Source organism: Strix aluco, chromosome 6 (genome assembly GCF_031877795.1).
Source record: "Strix aluco isolate bStrAlu1 chromosome 6, bStrAlu1.hap1, whole genome shotgun sequence".
Taxonomy (NCBI): Eukaryota; Metazoa; Chordata; class Aves; order Strigiformes; family Strigidae; genus Strix; species Strix aluco.
The window spans coordinates 38729110-38750300 of NC_133936.1; the positions used below are offsets into that span (position 1 = coordinate 38729110).

At 42.1% G+C, this 21191-nt stretch overlaps 1 protein-coding gene across 1 annotated transcript in view; it reads left to right on the top strand.

Moving 5' to 3' along the window:
- The window catches only part of CPS1 (carbamoyl-phosphate synthase 1), a 94792-nt gene that overhangs the window by 15894 nt on the left and 57707 nt on the right, over nucleotides 1–21191 (top strand). The window contains exons 6-16 of the mRNA XM_074828319.1: nucleotides 1333–1425; nucleotides 5743–5832; nucleotides 6876–7004; nucleotides 7585–7691; nucleotides 8091–8232; nucleotides 10730–10807; nucleotides 12333–12431; nucleotides 13098–13193; nucleotides 17267–17456; nucleotides 18042–18199; nucleotides 18976–19104. Of these exons, the coding sequence (XP_074684420.1) occupies nucleotides 1333–1425; nucleotides 5743–5832; nucleotides 6876–7004; nucleotides 7585–7691; nucleotides 8091–8232; nucleotides 10730–10807; nucleotides 12333–12431; nucleotides 13098–13193; nucleotides 17267–17456; nucleotides 18042–18199; nucleotides 18976–19104 (1311 nt within the window). The remainder of the gene's footprint in view (nucleotides 1–1332; nucleotides 1426–5742; nucleotides 5833–6875; nucleotides 7005–7584; nucleotides 7692–8090; nucleotides 8233–10729; nucleotides 10808–12332; nucleotides 12432–13097; nucleotides 13194–17266; nucleotides 17457–18041; nucleotides 18200–18975; nucleotides 19105–21191) is intronic.

The following is a 21191-nucleotide window of genomic DNA, read 5'->3' on the forward strand; positions in this document are numbered from 1 at the left end:
TAGTATTTCACTCCATGTCTGTTTATAAACTGGAGGCGAGATCAGGTTTTCATTATGATAAATGCAGAAATGAGCCATTACTTGTTGAAGTGGACTCCAAAGGTAAATGCAGGGCACCATTTAGCTGAATAATCTGGCAGCAATGTAAGACACAGGGTTCCTGTTTGAGAGCAAGGGCTTTAGGGCTTTGTCATCAGCTTTTATGGGACTGACTGCTTGGTGGCACTCAGCAGTTTCTGTGGTTCCCAAGAACCTGACTTACTTAAGATGATGCTGACCTTTTCAGCTCTGCTCCATGCAAAGCAGTCTGGAGTAGCTTTGGTGTAAGGTGCTACTCAAGATGAGATAGGGTGTCAGCCACTCTTAAGAGCAAAACTCTGACTTTAAAAATTACCCTTAGTACTGCTCATGGCAATGCAGAATGCTGGCTCTTTCTTGTGCTAGGAAAATGGCAAGGATACTTCAGGTATGGCCAACCATGAAAGTGCTTCATGGAAGTATCGCTAAAGCAAGTGCAATATCCACAGGGCAAGCTGAGTTTAGCATGTTTTATCATGAAAGTTTTATGCATTAAAAGTTACAACAAAACATTGAATTCATCCGTCTTACTTTCCCCTTCCATCCTTGAAAAGTTCCGTATTGCGCACACTTTCTCATGCAGAGAAAAGGTTAACCCTAGGTTAATCCCACTTATTCCAGGAGCGGGACAAAGCCAAAACAGGGATTTTTCCACTGAGAACTCTAATGAGCAGAAGGTGGAGAAGGATATGCTGCTGGCAGAGCAAGAGTGCCCTAGCTTCTGCAAGGTGGTAACAGCAATAAAGAGTAGAGCTTGCTTTTTTTTTTTTTTAATAGCTTATTCAGAAAACAGCTGTGCTGACCTGCCTCCTCCATAGCTTTACATTACACCAGCTCTGCTGCCTTTATAGCTGTCCACAGGAGGTGGCTGAAGGCCTCACAGTGGGTTTCCAAAAACAAAAAGCTTTAAACTTCTTTGTGGGTTACTCCCAGATCTACACAACAGTTACTTGGGGATTTGAATTCTGATCCTCTTGGAAGGCAACCCATTTCACTGTCACTAGACAGCTTGCCAAACTGCCTATTAACCACGTTTACTGTTGACAATGCCTCTCCCCTCAGTGAATGATTTTAAACAGATTTTTGATACTGAGAAAGGCTCATAAGCTTCTGAAGATGCTAGAAATGGTTATAAGCCACCAAGAAACCATCTCTGAACAGCTGTTCCAGTTGCTGTGCCTGTCAGCACCTTGTCCCAGTGTTCACAGCTTCTCCTTTGCTCATGCTTTGTTGTTTACTGGTGTATTTCCACAGGGTACAGTACTTGGGAAGATTGAATTTGAAGGTCAACCCGTGGAGTTTGCAGACCCAAATAAGCAAAACTTAATTGCAGAAGTTTCAACAAAGGTGAGAAGTTCTTCTGTAGTCCCAGAGCTGTACACTCCAGGTAGTAACCACTCTTCATTTACTCTGGGAATGGTCCAGCCTTTCTAAACAAACAATTTGGGGATCTTTTGTAAAGCATGCACCTTTCCAGACCTTTAAAGGACTGTCATCTGAACATCATCCTGTAGAATCCCCATGGCTCCTTAGGTGTGGTGTTGAAGATGTAAAATGAGCTGTGTTGAGCTAGATGTAGTACTCTGATCAGAGGATTGTGTGTTACAAAGACGGGATTGAGAAGTTTTGGGGCTACACTTAGACCTAGTATATGGTGGACATTTTCAAACATAAGAAGAATTAATAAAAAGAATTGTAGATTTCCTTAAATAAATTTCAGGAAAGCTCACAATAACATCTGATCATCTGTGTTACGGCGTAATTTTGTTGAGGTCATTCCAGAAGATATTTCTAGATTTCAAAAAAAGACCAAGTTAGGAATCCCCTGGATCTAATATTACTGGTGTTAGCTGCTTTGTCTATAGATATGTACAGAACAGCAGTTAAGTTTGTACTCTGTTTGCTGGGCATGCAAACTATGTTCGACCACAAGCTGAAAAGAACATTACAAATCATGAGGACATAGCAAACCAGGTCCATACTAAAAATAGTAACTATTCTTGTACCAATGCAAGGGCTAATGTTTTCAATTGTGGACCCTTTGGGGATTTAACTGTGGGATAAAGCGTACCTTGGGTGCTTAAGACCATTGACCGAAGTGAGAACTGAGTGTACGAGTCCGTTTTACAAATTCCATGCTTACTATGGTGTTTGAAGCTCCTTCAAGATCAGTGAGGCTCTGGAAGAGCTCTGCAAATAGTTGCTTGTGTACTCTTCTGCATAGAAGCTGGTGTGTTTGTGGCATGGGTGAGTGAGGAGCAGTCCTGAACAGACTGGTTCAGTCTGTTCAGGAGTGAGGAGCAAGTGGGAATGTGAAGTGCAGTGTTCATCCCAAGTGGGAATTTGAAGTGCAGTCTCCATCCAGGCTTGGATTTACAGTAGTAACTGGTTACTTGGGATGCCACTGGAATACATGGGCCGTCTTACAAATCTCACCTTCAGGGATCTCACCAACTGATGCCAGTGCCTCCATGTATTTTGAGTCAGGACCTTGTTGCTGCATGAAAGGGTGGCAATTGCTTGTCGAAGTTGTGATCTGTGATTGCAAGATGCAGGTGGAGCCATTTTGAGCAGTGACTCAGAAATAGGTAAGGTTGCTGATGCTCAACTCTGCAATTACTAAGACAGAATTACTGTAAAGATGCTGAAAATAGCTTCTAAAAGGAAGATATAATAAGATTAATGGAGCTTTGGTGGTCTCATTATGTTTATAACTTGATTTTATAGGCTTAAAATGCAACATCACAAATAAAACTGAAAATAAAGTAAGCTGTTCAATGTTGGTAATTAATGGACATGATAATCTATCTGTTGCCAAACAGCTATTTTCATGTAAATCAGGATACAACAAGACCAGGAATCTGCTTATCAGTTGTACATTAGGAGTGACTGATTTTTTTTTTGTAATTTTTTTTCCCCTCCTGCCTTCTTTAGATGCTAGTGGTATAGACTCTATTTGCCGATGTTGCCTATACAGGGCAGGGAATATAGAAAACTGCCAGTGTTTTGCAGGAATTTTTGTCAGAGATTTATTTTGGTGCATGTGGTGGTTAGAGTCCCAGAGCAGTTGAGAGGTATTTAACCACTGGAAGCTGAAAGGTCCTTTCTATCCATACATACAGCCTCATGTACTCTTTTTTGTTCTCAGCACTACTGCTAGCAAGAGTTTAAGAGTTTCTAGTCTCCCTGACTGCTGGCTCACAGCCTTCCCACATCATCCTTTCAGACTGGGACAGGTTTTTTTATAGGCTGAGCAGTGAACAGATGAGGGAAATCCTCTGGCTTTAGAAGGAATATATTTTAACAGTTTCCTCATCCAGTTCCCAGTCTGGTTTCTGTCTAGACATACTCTTGGCCAGACACGGGGGTCAGTGCTCTGCAGTACATAGGAATAGTAAGTGTGAGAAGTGGGGGGGAGGGTTGTGAAGACAGCAACACCTAAAATCAGTCTTGCTGCTGAAGGAAATGTTGTAACAAGTCAGCCTAATTAGCTGGACAGGGAAGAGTTTTGAGACTGAGGCAATTAAAGTACCTCAAAGCAGTTTTGTCCCACAACTCCCTCTGACTCTTAGAACAGCCAAGGAAAACCTTTGAGGGAGATCTTTGCTTCACAATGTTTTGCAGATTTTTAAGTATGGATGTTGTGAGGAATTAAGGGGTCTCCAAAAGCCCTTTCAAGAAGGAAGAGTGAGTTTTTCTTAAGGGACTCTGGCACATGACACTAAGCTAGTTTCTGTGGGAACTGAGCACCTTAATCTTCGTGAGATTTTTGAAACCCACCTCCCAGAAGCCTGAAGGACAGCAGGTAAAAGACCCATGCAGTTCCTGTGCAGTGACACAGTTCCACCATGGACTGTGGAAGCAGAATCCACTTGTGTATTGGTGACTGTGAAGATATTGTCGTATTTTATGCCAGACACAGCTTCATATCAGAAGTCTTGAGTGATCTAACAGGACCTGGTTTTAATATGATTTCCATTCTACTCATTCTCAAAAAGGGATGGTGGGGTACTTTGCCAACTGATTCTGTAGTGTGAACTACAAGATATGTTCTGATACAAAAATCTCCTTTCAGCATTACACATCAGGAGTCACAACAGCAGTGGTAGTACTACTGGCTCTGTGCTGAGTCATATCCTCAAAGGTGGATTAGGGACCGTTGGTGGTTCATGGGTTGCAGCTTGAAGCCTTGGAGTGAAGGGAGGTGGCTTCTTGCTCCCCATCTGTTCCACCCTTGCTCCTGACATGGTGGTAAATCACTCCTGGTGATGATCAGAGCTGTCCTCACTTAATACATGCTCTTGTATCTCAACAATCTCTTCATCTCAGTCTTTAAGAAGGTAAAAGTTCAAACAAGAACTGACTTAGGATAACACAGAGGGAGGAGTTCTAATATTCTGCTAGTGAACTTCATCTGGAGTTCCTTGTAGAGGGGATATCTTTCTTTCTGGCTGGTTGTAATCCCCTTATGAAAAGATTCAGTTTGTTACCCAGCACCAGGCATATTGGGCATGGATTTTAGTATCTTCTCATAAAGGGGCCCAGCTGTGAAATATGAAAGCCAGGGAAGCTGATTAAAAGGGAGATACTTAGTTTTGAAAAAAAAAAAAAAAAGACTTTTTTTTCAGTGTCGTATTGCACAAGAGAAAAGACACTTTGGATAAAGTACACTTATCAATATCAGCTTTCAGAAGCTGAGCATAACTGAAGGTAAGCACAGAGTTTGTTTTTAGGAGGAAGAAAGCTGCCTTATGTGCTTGTTGATGAATAACATCCCAGACTGGTGCTAGCTGCAGTCATGTAACAAGTAATTCAGCAAGCTGCAGAAAGAAGCTGTCCGTAGAATGAAGCACATCAGTGCTACAGCTGTCTGTCAATATGTCTGCATGTTGCAGTATCAAGGTCTATATAACACACAGTGGTTTGACTTCACTCTCTTCCATGCTGGTTGTGACCAATAGAGAAGTGGGTGTACAAATCCTAATGGTGCAGACTTGGGACTGGTGACAGTTTACTTTGTGGAATGGGTTGAGGAACAGCAGCTAGAAGAGAAGTGTTGTCTGTTATGTAAAACTGTCAGGTCCATATGGATGTAGGTCATGCTCAGTGACGCACTTGGCCTGGTCTGTACTGCTGTGGTACACTAGAGGTCACTCAGAGGGTATCTCCAGCTGTGCTACTCTTTGGTCTTACTGTGACTGGAGGGTCAGGGTGGTGGTTAATGTGATGGAGCTGTAGCTGGCGTGAAGTAGCCTTGCTCCACTGGCATCGGTAGGATGACTTCCCTTCAGCTGAAAATCTCTCGCTGTGTATCTGGCATTTCTCTTGGGCTACAATAATCTGTGAGAACTGGCTTGCTGCTTCCCTGCTAATGAGGTGAAACACAGGAAAAAAGCTTGTCATTAGCTATGGAAACAAGTGATTTCTTAGGAATTGCTGTTACTGCTGTAATCAACAGTATATAAAAGAGCATTATAACTTCTACTTTCACAGAAAAATGAAGGAAGCACTAACGTCTGCAGTACTTCTGGAGATTTCCACGTAAATTGATTGTTAAGTACCAGTTGCTGCATGTTGGTGAAAAGTTACTCTGCTGCCTGTCTTCCCTGTGTTTTGGGAGCAGGGGGTGACCCATCATTTACAGCATGGTCTGTCTTTTTCTAGGAAGTCAAGGTTTATGGCAGAGGGAATCCAACTAAAGTTGTAGCTGTTGACTGTGGATTGAAGCACAACGTTATCCGTCTGCTAGTAAAGGTGAGTCAGTGCTTTATGTCCTTCACCTCTTGTTTTGCTTTGATAAGAGCCTCACTTGTACTCACTAGCCTTCCTTCCACCTGGACACATCAGCAGTTGTCCTTCTAAAATGAGGTACAATTTTTAGGATGATTTTTATGGACTGGCAGGTGTTTTCTGAACTTGATACACTATATTGAAGGGATAAGGAAGAGGAACTGTGCAGCAACCTCTCAGCCATGGGAAGGGTTCTTGAAGGTGAGCTTTAAAAAGACAAAGCATAACTTCTCTGAGGAACAACCATGGAAGGTCAACCCAACATTGTAAAAAATAAATAAATGGGGGAAAAATTTTGCAATGAGGGTTGTGAATGGCTGAAACAGGCACAGAGAAGTTGTGGAATGTTCATCCTTGAAGATACTCAAAACTCAACTGACCAGTGCCCTCAGCAACCTGCCCTAAAGTTGAAATTACCCCTGCTTTGAGCAGGGATTAGACCAGATGACCTCCTGAGGTCATCCCATCCTGAGTTATTCTTTGATTCTGTGAAAATCTTTTCCTGTTTTTAGCACAATGATGTGGCAGGCCTTGCTTTTCTAGCCACATAGGAAGAATGAAGGCAGTGTCCTCTCATTCTCTAGATGTACAGGGTTTCCCTGTTTCTGTTTTTCGGTTTATGTGGATGTTTGTCCCATTTTTGACATGCAGTACTAGTTCTGGCATGTCATAGAATGAGGCTGTGAAGCCCTAATTTAACAGTTAGATGAATGCACCATGTGTGCATACACACTTGTTTTGCATTCCATTAGTAAGTTTTGTCTGAAGTTCACTAGTGAGATCAAACTTGACATACACTGAGGTGGCTCAGAGATACTAAGTCTACCAGTTTTGTGAAAATAATCTGGTTAGATGGTGAAGAGAAGTCTCATTATTGTCCCCGGCAAAGGGGATGACTGAAATCCAAACTCAGCCTCTGGGATATGAGAGCATGGGAACAACCTCCTGACACAAATTCATTTGTTCCCCTCCTCCCCTCATTTCTTGTTCCCTTGTTTTTTTCCTAGCGAGGTGCAGAAGTGCATTTGGTTCCATGGGACCATGATTTCACCACCATGGAGTATGATGGGCTCATAATTTCCGGAGGTCCAGGGGATCCCATGAAGGCCCAGGAGGTGATTCAGAATGTCAGAAAGGTACAGTGTAATAGCCATAGCCAATTATTCTTGTTTATTTGCCTTTTTTTCAAGTGCCTGGATTCTAAATGATTGTATTAACATGTTATGGACCAAATGTCGTTCAGTCATTTCAGCTGCCTGGGATATTCCTCATCTTGGTCCGTTGGGTGTTGTCTCCAGACCAGTAGTTACAGTAAGGCTATAGAGGCCTTGCTAACAATGCATAGTAAACATGATTACCACAATTACCTTACTGATGCCTTAAAGTACCCTGTGCTCTTTCAGGAGCTCTGTGACTTTATGAAAGTACAGCCCTGACTTCACAGTGCTCCCTTCTGAAATAATGTCTCACATTAAATGGCTGTAGCGCAGAGTGTCATTGCTTATTCCCCTTGAGTAGACCAAGACGTCAAGCTGTGCTCTGAGGCTTCCCTCTGAAGCAGAGGAGAGGAGGAAACTTTCCTTTATAGGCTGTTGCCACCCTTGCATTCAGCTTTTTCCCAAGTCGGTGTGGCTGCTGTGAGGGAACTAGCGTGGTTTATGCTGGAATTGCTGAACAGAGGCATTCCAGTACCTCTTGAAAACCTTTTCATTTTAGGTGCTGGAGAGCAATCGCCCAGAGCCCTTGTTTGGAATTAGCATGGGGAATCTAATCACTGGAATAGCAGCCGGAGCTACTTCCTACAAGATGCAGATGGCCAACAGGTGCGGCAGCAATTCTCCTTCCCAGGGCCCAGATAAACCAGCTCAGCATTGCAAAAGGCCACAGAGCAGCAGTGCTTTGCTTCTGAACTGCCTTAAAGGGAGCTAGCATGTCAGTGACATTACTTCTTTGTGCCAGCCATTCTCCTTGCCTTTAAAACCGCCACGTCATGCATTACTTTTTTGAGGGTATTTTGAAAGTATTTGATGTAATTGATCCCCATCAAACTGAAGAATAGTGAAGTTTCTCTTAGGATTTATCATTTTGAGATTGGCTGCCAGTATTGAACAGCTACTATTGAACTGCTATGTATAGCCCCACAGTTACCAGGTCTTCCTAATTGTGGCATTTGGACACATCTGGCATTTCTGTCCTCTGTTCTCTGATCCTTTCTCTTTCAGAGGACAGAATCAGCCCGTCCTGAATGCAGTGAATGGACAGGCCGTCATCACTGCTCAGAACCACGGTTATGCCATCGACAGCTCTACCCTCCCACCTGGCTGGAAACCTCTCTTTGTGAATGCCAATGATCAAACGAATGAGGTGAGCTCATACTTTCTGGATACCTGCACCTAGCAGCCTCTAGTGAGCAAAGACTCTTTCTCACTTTATTTCACCTCCTGTAAGCTTGCTGCCAGATTACAGTTAGTTATCAGGACTAAACTTGATGGTCTGACCACCTGATTTACTTGGGGCCCTGCCTTACAGGCCACAGAGGGGTGAGCCATTACTGCTGTTCTGCATACTAGCCCAAAGTGTAGGATTGCAACAGTGACCTTATGTTTTCCCTTGAACAGCTGCCTTATTAACTTCTGTGATTTCCCTACCATTAGTGGTGCTCACTCAGTTACTGTTGTCTTAGGGCTTGTGCCACAGGTGTGCTAACCCGTGTCGCTATTTTATTGTGTTGGTTCTGTGTTGCCCAGCACAGAAAAGGAGTGTTATTGCTGTCTAATTTGGTCTGTTATTTTAAATAGAATTCCAAGGACTAAAGTAATGAGGGAGAGAAGCAGTTGCCTCTAGAGAACAACTTACAGGATCTAAGGTAGAGGTCCAATGTCAAGTGATGTCCGTGTAGGGAAAAAAATTTTTTAAAATGCCTGGCTTCTGGAGGTTCACAGCTGAACAGGGGAGAGTGTAGGAAGGAAGACAGTTTTACATAGCTCTGTCTTGACAAAGTCAGACAGACATTGAGACACATCTCAGGCTTTGCAATTGCCCATTTTAAATCTTGTCCAGTGTTGTGCAAGTCAGTGAAGTCTTGTTATTCATCAGAAAATCATTGAAAAGAAGGTATTTTCAAAAACATTTCCCCCATGGGAATATGCCTCTTCATTGTTTTGTGTAAATGCCCCACATCAAGTCTAGCAGATTGAACAGTGCTGTTCTGGCATATCCTGGCTCTACTTTGCAGGATCGAGGAGCAGTAATTTCCAGCTAATGGTTTTAGAATAAATTTTGTTTGTCAGTTGCTGTTTTCTTTATCCTTACAGATGTATCTAAACAGAGACAAATGTTACCAAACAAGATACTAATACAAAAAATTTACAGCTGTTTGGTTCAATTTTTGAAACAAGTTTGAGCTGTGTTGACAGACTGAACCCTTTCATCCCCACGCCTTTCATGTTTGCTTTAGCTGAAGATCGGAGACAAGTGTGATGGTGCTTTTGCATAAAGCAGTTGATAAGATTGAACATGAGTCTTCTAGATCTAGGAGCAAGACAGTCTTTTATGTGAGCTAAAGGACCATTTCTATGAGCCCCAAAGCAGCATCAGTCTCTTAAACCTTCATAGACGGAGAGGGACAAGAAGCAATGTTGTTTTATCATGGGATGCACAAATAGGAATGGGATTGGATAGGCTCTCATGTGCAGTCTGTTGCATTCCTCTGTTTGAAAAAGAAAAAAACATTTCTTCTGGCTGACCTGACCCATCACAGCTGGACAGGGCCAACACAGGTTTCCAAATACTGACAAGCCATGGAGTGAATATTTTTTAAAAGATACTTGTATGTAACTAGAAGCAACATGAGCATTCAGGGAAAATGTGACAGACTGATGACATTCTTTACTCTGAGAGCAGAAACTCATGAGATAATGGATCAGCTGCGGTCAGTAGCTCATCTCTCATCCCTGTCCTATCCCAGCATCCCACCCTGCAGCTCTGGATGGCACTGTTGCTCTCTATGAGCTGTTGGGACTTCTTTGTCCAGTCCTAAGGGAAGCGGGTTGTATCAGCACTATTTTTTCCTGGATTTTTCTCTTGAGATCTCTCTCTACCTCCATCTGGAATTGGAGCCCATGAGCAATGACAGCTACAGGATAGTGTCCCTGTGGGCCACGCTGCTTGGTGCTATCAGGCCATGCAAATGGGAAATCAGTTTTTCCTGGCTCCAAATGAAACTAGAAGCAGTGTCTCCAAACTTGGTTTAGGTCCTTCATATCTACTGTTTGTCCAGAGCAGTGGTTCCACTTCATCACAGCCCTGAAAACAACCCAGGGCAGAGGTCTGGCCCGGTGTCAGTATTTAAAGTGAGTTATGGAAATCAAGAGTGTGACCAAAATCCATTTCTCCTGTGACAGAACCAACCAGATCAGGATGGTAAAACCATTCATTCCATAACAGCCTTGTCCAAGGTGATCTTTTCTTGCCATGTATGTTTTTCTTCTCTGCCTGGTCCAGGATTACCTCCAGAGGGAGACTAGCATATCTGCTCTGTTAAGTGCTTACAACTTAGTAACGTTTGCTGTTGTAGTGAAAGCGATGTCTTCACTATGCTTCTCTTCCCTGTGCTGCTTCTTCACTGTGCTTCCACGCACAGCTCAGTGGGTTATACAGGCATTGGAGTGTTAGCAGAAGAACAAGAGGCTTAATGACTCCTCAGATAAGACATTGTTTGAAGACTGGAAGTGAAATGGATGTCAGTTTGGCAGCCTCTAGAAACATGACAGTCCTTTGCCCTTCAGTGCTTAGAGGGATAAGGTGTGGCTTTCTGTTCTGCTTGCTTGGGTGTCTAAGACAATTGTTTTTATTCCTGCAGGGAATTATGCATGAGACCAGACCGATTTTCACAGCACAGTTCTACCCAGATGCAAATCCTGGGCCAAGGGACACAGAGGTATTGTATGAGAGCTGATCTGGGCTTGCTTTCACATGGCCTAGGGAGTGCAGATATGCATCGGCTACACTGACAAGTCTTTATGTTGGTAATGGTCCTAAATCTTGGTTTTGGAAATGTCAGGATCCTAACAGAGGGACCAGTCATGCATAGGCTTGTGTCTGTTTAGCTTGATCCGCAGCTAATTACAATCAGCAGCAAGGCGTCTATTGACTTCTGTGTGCTTTGGATCAATGATTCCATTCTTATGATGTGTATGCTTGGAGTCCTGGTGGGATTATCTGTGTGTTGGAAGTTACTGAAGTGCTTAAGCCTTTTCAGGATCAGGCTCAAATCTCTTGTACCTGGGGTGACTGCAAAAGGAAAAGGATTTTGTTTTAACAGAAAAATACTAGCCAGATGCTTTGTAATAAAATCATTAACTTTCTAATACATTTTAGTTCCACTTTCAAATTTTATAATTACTGTAGAGTTATGCAAATGGATTCACACTTCCTCACTCTGGTTCTCCTAAGTGAAATGAAATTTTAATCCCCCATCTGTGACTTCGCACAAATTCTATAACAACCGGTTGCATAGTCACAGAGTATGACTAAGCAGCAACAGGGGATGTGCAAGGCAGAGGAGGCATGTCTGAACATAAATAAACTATTTAGCATTTCTTGAGAGAGGAAGATGGAAGAATACATAGAAGTGCTTATTTTAATCTTAATTTGATGATGTTGATTAAACCTGCAAGTAAATCTCTTGATATCAAGAAGTTGCATAGCAATCTGATTGACTAGTGAATCTCGGAGAACTCAGAACAACCCTCACCCGTGTCTTTTCCAAGTCTGTGCACTCCCACTGCTGGGATGGGTCTGATAACATAGTGCCTATCCTTATAGGCTTGCGGGACCCATCCGTACTCCTTCCATAGGTCATTCCCAGCAGCCAGCTTCAGGGGTTCTGTGGACAGAAGCTCTGCAAGTGTGGGGTTAGGTGGGAAGCCTGTGCCATTGCGTGTAGGCCTGTGTGCCTACGGTGGTCATGCTGCCTTCCCTGCCTGGCCTGGCTGGAGAACACTTTTCTCACAGCTGTTCTGGGATCTCCTCTGAAAGGACAACACTGATTTAGCACAACGGCTGTTTAGATATACCTGTTCAGGTCCCAGCTCTATAGCAGGCTGCATTCCAGATGGTTCCATCAAGCTAGGTAAGTGTATGCTCTTCTGTATTTTAGCTTTCACTGCATGGTCGTTCCTTATACTGCCAGCCATATACAAGCAGAGCAAACAGACGTGATTGATACGTGTTTTCTTCCTGTTATGACCTCACTTTCTTCAATGCGGCTTTGTCAGATACATCAAAGTTGTTAAATAAATTTCAGATAATGATCTCCTCTTCTTTGATGCTGTAAATCTACCTTCTGAAGGCAGCATAGCAGAGTTGATAGCTTGAGCTCACAAATGGCCTGTTTTTTCTTTCTTTGCTTGGTGTTTATTTAGTTACATTTTGGCGATTAAACATGTGTTTATTTTTCCTAGTTCCTGTTTGATTCATTTATTTCACTGGTTAAGAAAGGGAAAGGCGCTACAATTTCCTCTGTCCTGCCCAAGGCTGGAGTGACAGCTTCCAGAGTGGAGGTCAGTGTACAGATACTCATTATTCATGCTTGTTAGTGAAGCTAGGAGCTTGTTAATTCCTGCTGAAGCCATGGTACAAAATGGCACAAAACCTGATCATGGAAGTCAAAGGAGGCTTCCCTTACAAAAGGCCTGTCAGCTGCCTATCTCACGGTCATCAGGCCTCTCTTGTGTCATTAACTCCCTTTTCTTTGAGAAAGTTTTAAGATCTAATGTTTCATGTATTTTCCTTTGTAGTTCTCCCAAGAAAGGTACTCTCATAGCAGTATATGAGGTGCCCTGGGATAATCTGGTCATGAGACTTTATGCCAGCAGCACAATTTTGATGTTCTGTTGCTTAGCAAATAAGTCTGGAATTCCTAGCATGAGCTGAATTTCATACAGTTTTGCTATCTTAGAAGACAGTTGGACTTTGTGGGCAGCCAAAGTGAGGCATGGTTATCTATAAGCACCTGACACAATAAACACGTTTATTGTATGTCCTATGCATAAGTCATGTGTTTCTCCAACCAGGGATGTATGGGAGAAGTCCAGAAATATTCTTAGAAGTATAACTGTGGTGGTTTTGAAGGTGACTTTTCTTCTCTTTTTAGAACTTAAGTTTTGATTTTCAACATCCACTACGATAGGACTGATTTTTTTTTCCATGCTGTTTGACACTTCTAGGTCTCCAGAGTTCTCATTCTAGGATCCGGGGGTCTGTCAATTGGTCAGGCAGGGGAATTTGATTACTCTGGATCGCAGGCTGTAAAAGCCATGAAGGTGAGAGGATACTCTAAAAATACTAACCTCATGTAATTTACTTTCCCTTCTCACAGCTAACTGATCATCCAAATGTGGTATCACTGGGGCAGGGAAGCTGGTGAGAATAAATGACTGTAAGGAAATTTAGCCATTTTTTGTTCATGAACCTACTGGTTGAGTGATGAGTTAACCCCTCAGAATTATCTTCCAAAGAGAGACATTCTCGAGGTTTCCATTGCAGTCTTCAAGCAGTTTGTTATTTGTGATGTGTGACTGGTCACTCCAGGCTTGTCAAATTGAATGGAAATGAGGAGGAGGAATATGGGCAGCTACACCTGAGCTGAAATTACTGAAACTTTTGTGAAAAATTACCAAAACAACAGCTGAACAGTTGGCTGCTGTCAAGACTTATGCAAAAGATTTTGAACCCCTTATCAAGGCAGGTTTTCTAAATGGTATTTATTTTAAAGGTCATATATGTCAAGTTTTTTTTCCAGAATAGATTCATAATCTTGAAAGGAATGCATGAAATGTCATTCCTTTGGATGAGTTTTGTCCAGTAAACTTATTACCTGATTTCTGATGTTCCCTTTCTGAAGGTTGAAGAGCTGTATTATTCTGGAGCAAACAAAAATGCCTGTGTACTTCTATATGTGCCTGAGAAATGCACACATTTAAAATGGTACTTGTGCATGTTTGCCTGAAGTATCCTGCATAGTCCACTCATATGGTGGGTTGGTGGATTCTGGAGTCTAAATTGCTCTGGCTGTCTCATGCTGCAAAAGTGCAAAGCAGCTCTGAAAGGGTGCTAGGGCAAAAGCTCATGCTCAGAGAAGGTGTAGAAGGATAGCAGTATTCCTGCGATGGGGTTATTACTGGTAATGTAACAGTTATCTGGGCTCCCTAGTTCATGTCTAACCTCATGTGAAGAAGGAGGAGAGCTTGTAGAGTCTGCCTGACAGATTCAGAGCAGATGTAGCAGCTGCCTTCAGATGAGGTGATGACTGTGAGCAGCTCTGAGGCTGTTCTGACATCAGAGCCATTTTAATCCTGTGCTGACCCTGGAGTCAAGGAAGGAAAAAATAATCTGGGGCTGATCTGGGTTGGTCCTGGTGTTACAACACATCTTGTATTGTAGATACTTTGTGTTCTGTGTTGCTATTGCTGGCTACTAGTTCAAACTGGCCGTGTCATCAAGAAAACAAGAACAAGTTAGGAGTGGAGGATGCCAGAGTTGATGAGTGCAGAGAATGACCTGAGTTGGACAGGAGGCAATCTCTTCCTTTTTTTCTCTTTTGTCCTTCAAACTCAGCTCCGGTTTGTGGAAGAAAGTGTTTTTTTTAATGATAAATCTCCCTAGCTTGACCTCCTGCAGTGCCCTTTCCCTTCCTGTGGCCACCAGGCAGCTGCTCTGATCCGCAGGATAATCAGCCATTCCAGTGGCAGTGCTTGCTCTTCCTGACCTTGCCTCTGGCAGAGTGATTTACAGTTGCATGTGAGAGAGAAGGTGGTTGGTCAGTGGCTGCCAGGGGAAAGCTGCAGAGCATGGATGGGAGAGAACAGGGACAATTAATTGGAGACAAGAGTGATTTCTTTCCCCTTAGACTTCTTCATTTTTTTAGTTATAAATAATCAACATTGATTCTCACTGCTGGATCTTCTGATTCATTCTGCTGTGTACTGCTGTTCTTCCTAGTCTGTTGGATAAGAAGGTGCTGTTGTAAATATTCAGTCCTATACAGTTAAATGGGTGCCTCCTTTAAAGAGTAAAACCCTGTGGAGCCGGGGCTTGCCCAGCCAGTGAATTTGTATTTGCAAGAATGTTCATCAAAGGCAGGAACATTCTCTGAAGAACAAGGCCTGGAAGCATCTGTGAACAACAGAGACTGACTTGTGGTCACCTGAAAAACCTTTTGGATTACTTGCTGTGGGGAGTCTCCTGACTGGTCTGAATACAGGTGGATATTATACAAAAAGGAGAATGGAGCCCTCCTGGAGTATTATTAATTCACTGTTTTAATTAAGTTGTAACAAAGGTCTCCAATCAGGATGGGTAGCCATTGCACAGAGTCCTGTGTGCTTATAAAAAAATCCAAAAGGCAGAAGTTGAAGGAAAGGACTGCAAGGGCAAACAGCAAGTGGATTAAAATCCAACATCCTGAACAATTGGGCTAGAGGATGTGATATCAGTAAAATGTGTCTCTCTTAGCACAGTGAACATTAATTCTCATTAATTATCTTCATCACTGCTAGCTGGTCCTTAAGACACCTTGCCCCAGATAAGTAGGAAAGAAAGGGCTGAGATGTACAGATACTGCAGCTCATTGAAAAGCGTTATACCTCTCTCTCCCCCATTCATTACAACAGAATTATAACTATGAATTTCTGAATACATTTATTAGAGAAGAACATTTCATCAGAGATCTACACTTTTGCTTTAGCACCGCCACTACCCAGTTTGGGGTAATTTGTCTAAATCTGAAATATTTTCCATAAGGATTTTATCTCTTCTTTCCCCTCCCTGTTCCACACATTTCCAAGGAAAGTGGGCTTCAGTGAAAAAAAATCCAACTTTTCATGGAGAAAAAAGGTCAACAGAAATTTACAGCCAGTCTTTAAGGCAGTATTTTAAATTATCAGAGGAAGAAGAAATGTTATCCAATACCTGAACTGAGCAGTCAGAGCTCTGAGTGAGAATCCCACTGCTCCAGGTGAGCTATATATTTGTTCCCCCAAACCAATGGGTCAGGCAATCACAAATTTTAAACAAACACAGAGAAACCCTATGGCATTTTCATGCTTATTGTGAACTGGGAAAAAAATAGCAGTTACTATACTGGTCCCAGCAACACTTCCACAGCATTTGCTTGAGGAATGGCTGACTTAGCCTACCAGCCATCTTCCTGTTTCTTTTTACTGTTTTTTTTTAATGTCATCACAGTTCCTGTTTTTAATGAGAATCGTTGTTGTTTCTTAACCTCTGCAACTTCCATATAGCAAATCTTTTTCTTAAAATGTATTTTGCATCTATAATTAGCATTGTTTACAAATGGTTTGTTTGTAGAAGTTTATTGCCTTACAAGAAATTAATGGAGATTAGAACCTGTTCCTGCAAAAATGAGGCCACAGCCTTTGCACTTCCCAGTCCACCTTTTCAACAAAGCAGTAATACATTGTTCTTTATCTGCTTGTGGTTGATGTGTTTGGGGTTTTTTTTAAGTTTGGCCACATTCTGGTCTCATAATTATTAGCAAAACTTGGTTGGCTTCCTCATTACACGCTAATATTTCAAGAGTGAGGTGAGTTGATATGCCCAGCTCTGATTCAGACTTTTCTATTAATGAGCAAACTGTAGTGAATTTCTCTCTGTAGTCAAAAGAGTGGCAAAACTCCCATTGTTATAGCAGGAAACAGATCAACTTCATTATCAGTCTATCTCAATTTCTCATCTGTGACAGAGAAAAAACAGCGTGAAGTTTTGCCTAACCTTTGTCTTGCATATAGAGGCAACGTTTGTCTTTTAGTATGTGCAATATCAAATAAGAAGGTTATGGGACAGCGTTTTAAAGTGGTAACACCAGGAAAATTAAAGTATCTCTATGGAAAGTCAAAGCAAAAAATGTATTCTTCTACTGTTACTATTCAGTACAAAAATCTGAGAACTACCTGGATACCCATGATCAAAGACCTACTGCTTGGCAAGAAAAGATTGGGTTTTGATTACATTTTTTTTTGCTTTGCCACTTTCGGTCTGACTTCCAACAGAAGACAGGCATGGTTATGCTGGAGTTTGTTCCTGTCTCCCGTATGTAAGTCCTGAATGTGTTAAACAATTTCAACAAAATTTCTGAATCAGGTGGGAATTGCCATTCCCTCCAGATTCACAGACAGGCAGAGGCACAAAAGTAAAGAACTGGTGTTAGCTCAGCCTGGTACAAGATACCAGAAATCCCTTATGGAGAGTACATAAGGAACCAGGATTTTAAATTCTGCTTTTGATAAATTGCTTGTTGAAACCCATGTCTCCTGGCTGTTGCTATTAGCTCTTTTTCCACATATGCCTATCTTTAATGCAGATTTTAATTTTTCAGGAAGAAAATGTGAAAATTGTCCTCATGAATCCCAATATTGCTTCGGTGCAGACCAATGAGACTGGCTTAAAGCAGGCTGATGCTGTCTACTTCCTCCCCATCACTCCACACTTTGTCACAGAGGTCATCAAGGCAGAGCGTCCCGATGGATTAATCCTGGGCATGGGTGGCCAGACTGCTCTCAACTGTGGTGAGTATCGTACAGATGCCTTGGCACTCCTTGCAGGCAAACGCATGGTTTGTACCACGTGCTCAGCAGACTTTATTTGTGCAGACGTGCAAGACCCATGTGCCTGATACATTGCCCAGGTTACTAAGGGACACAGGCAGGGATACTGACCATGGGGGAGTGACTAATTGCTAAGCTGTGAACATAACATTTAATTGCAGGTTTTGATACTTAGAAGTAATCCATGTGTCCTGCTTTTCAGCTTAAATCTTAATTATCGTAGTTGGACTGGGGATATTTAGACCACCTTGAGGCAGAGATCAAAAGGAAAAGTTAACTTCATTTAGCTTCTTGCAACAGTATCCAACCGCACTGCTTTGTTTTGTGTTGCAGATGATGGCCAAGCAGTAACTTTACTAATATTCCAGGTTTCATAGATTTGAGGACATAAACTTTCATGTTGTAGTTCTGAGTTCTAATACTGACAAAGAACAATAAAATTAGCTGTTGATGAGGCCGAACAAGTTGTCAGCTAGTCAGATATCTTTTGAATACTTTCTTCTTCATCTACCATCACCCCTTAAAACTGGTTTGTTTACTCTGCAGGAGTGGAACTCTTCAAACAAGGAGTCCTGCAGGAGTATGGTGTGAAGGTCTTAGGTACATCAGTTGAATCCATCATGGCTACAGAGGATAGAAAACTTTTTTCCGATAAACTGACTGAGCTAAATGAAAAGATTGCTCCTAGCTTTGCAGTGGAATCGGTAAATCAGATAATTTTGAAGATGTGATTACTATTACTGTTGTCCATTTGAGTTATTAAAAAAAAAAATTCTAGTTTTGTTGAGTGAAAGCTGAATACAGCTGTGGATACTGTAGTCCGTACACTTTCAGCACTCCACAGTGATTGATACTGGTTCACCATGATTTAAACTGAGTGAAAATGCAATTAAGCACTTGGAAAGCCGAAGCTAATTTACCATTGACAAGAACAGTAAATTAGGCTGGGAGACTTTAGTGCTGCAGCACAAAAATATATAACATGTCAGTGGTTACTTTTCTTTTAAAAAATTCTTTCACAAGCCATTTAGACTTAGGATCTCAGGTCCTCAAAATCAGCAGTACTGAAATCCTTCTTGAGGAGGGGAGTGTGAAAACAAAAAAATTAGTTCAGTGGGAAGGCCTGTTTGAGTTTGGGGGAAACCAAACATGTCTTAATCCAGAATGTCTGTTGGAGGGGTTATTTCATGCTAAAGTCTGTCAAGACAGACCAGGTAAGGACATTGTCTATGGAAAGTCAACAAGAAAGTCCACACATAACTAAGGACAGAAGTCACCTCCTTGAGTCCGTGTTCCAGTCTTCTGCTGTTTGGCAGAGAAAAACAATGTTACGAATCCAACTTTTATTATTTTCATTTTATCTTCAGACAGCTTAGTGTCTTACTGATGGGATTTCCAGTTAACCATGTAATGAGAGTTGAAGACTTTATTCATCTTAATTATTATCATATCTCTGAAATGTATTCCCCTCTCCTTTAAGATTGAAGATGCTCTGAAGGCAGCTGAAAAGATTAGCTACCCAGTCATGATACGTTCTGCTTATGCCCTTGGTGGTCTGGGGTCAGGCATATGTCCTGATAAGGAAAGTTTGCTGGACCTTGGTACGAAGGTATGTCTGCAATTGCAAGCTCTGGGAATAGAGGTGAACATCTGATTTTCTTAAATATTTTTTTAATAGTCACAGACACTGGAATTGTACATACCCTACCTTTCAGCTTATCTGTAACATATTATCCTGATTCCTTCTAATGCCCTCTTTTCATAATTCTTGCTGACTTGGGTAATGAAAATGATTAAATGAGAGATCTGTTAAATTCATGAGAAACAAGTTATAATCTGAGCAAGTGTTTCAGCAATTTTGGTCTGAAAAGAAACATAGTGGACTATATTCACCTACTTTCAGGAGTAAATGGCACATGAAAGATGTCAAGAAAGTTGAAACATTTGAAATGCTGAGTGATAATGTAGTATCAGGGACAGCAGAGCTGGGAGGCTCGGGCTTCTGCTGTGTTTCTGTCTAAAGACAGTATTTTTGCTAGGTCAAAAGCTCATGTAGAGATTTGACAGGATGACACTTCATAATTTGACATCCACCAGCTGTCTCTGGCTATGAAGAGACAGCTCTTTTTCTGTAGGAAATCTGGGATTGTTTTTATAAACTTGCTGTGAAAAGTAAACAGATAATTGGGGAAAACAAAAAAGCTTTTTCCTTGGCAAAACCGCAGAATTTTAGGAGACAAATCTCTATCAGTTGGTCTCTAAAATTCTTGGGTTTGCCTTTTCCTGATTTGCTGAACTTCTTAATCTTTCACGTATCTTTAGAAAGAAATACCGCTGATGGCAGTAAGAGCTGTATGTGAAAATGACATTTTTGTATGCCTCCACACTGCTGTCATGCAAACAGACTTTGGGTCTAGTGTGCTTAGTGCTGAACAAACATCTGCTCAGGCAGTGTCGGTTGCGGGGAGGCTCAGTGGACAGGACTGACAGATGCAGGAGGAGGCAGTGGGTGCAGTAACCCCATCTTACGGATTGATGGCTGAGGTTGGAAACACTTTGTTTGCCCAAGCTCATGCATAGTCTATGTTTAGAGAAAGCAGAAATTCACCCAGAAACCCTGGGAGTGCAGCTGTCTGAGGGGTTTATATCAAAACATTCTTCAGTAGGGAAACCTGGTTTTGATCAGCATTTCTTGGTGATTTTTTAAAAAAGTGGCTTTGAACATCTCTGTTTTTCCTTGAAATCTGTATAACAGCTGCTCTTTATAAACATCTTATTATCTGTAAAATTTTAGGAGTGGGGCAGTTCATATTTTTAGTAGATTTTTCATATTTCTGAAGCTTTCCTTTTTTTCTACCAAAAGGCTGATTCTGTTTTACTTTCTAAGAAATGTTTTCATTTTGTCAAAAATTATGCAAAAAGAGCTTCAGCATTTTGAATGAAGAGAGTAGACTAGAATAGACTGTTTCAGTTGGAGGGGACCTACAACGATCATCCAGTCCAATTGCGTGACCACTTCAGGGCTGACCAAAAGTTAAAGCATGTTATTAAGGGTGTTGTCCAAATGCCTTTTAAACACTGACAGGCTTGAGGCATTGACCACTTCCCTAGGAAGCCTGTTCCAGTGTTTGACCACCCTCTTGGTAAAGAAACGCTTCCTAATGTCCAGTCTGAACCTCCCCTGATGCAGCTTTGAGCCATCCCCACGTGTCCTGTCACTGGATCCCAGGGAGAAGAGCTCAGCACCTCCGTCTCCAGGAAGCTGTAGAGAGCAATGAGGTCGTACTTCAGCCTCCTTTTCTCCAAGCTAGACAAGCCCAAAGTCCTTAGCCACTCCTCACAGGACATGCCTTCCAGCTCTGTCACCAGCTTTTTTGCCCTCCTTTGGACACATTCAAGGACCTTCACATCCTTTTAAAATTGTGGGGCCCAGAACTGCACCCAGTGCTCAAGGTGAGGCCACACCAGCGCTGAATGCAGCGGGATAATCACCTCTTTTGACCTGCTGGTTATGATGTGTTTGATGCACCCCAGGATGTGGTTTTTCCCCTTGGCTGCCAGGGCACACTGCTGGCTCATACTGAGCCTGCTGCCCACCAGCACCCCTAGATCCCTTTCTGCAGTGCTGCTCTCCAGCCACTCCTCTCCCAATTTAAACTTGTGCCTGGTGTTACTCTGCCCTAAGTGCAGAATCCG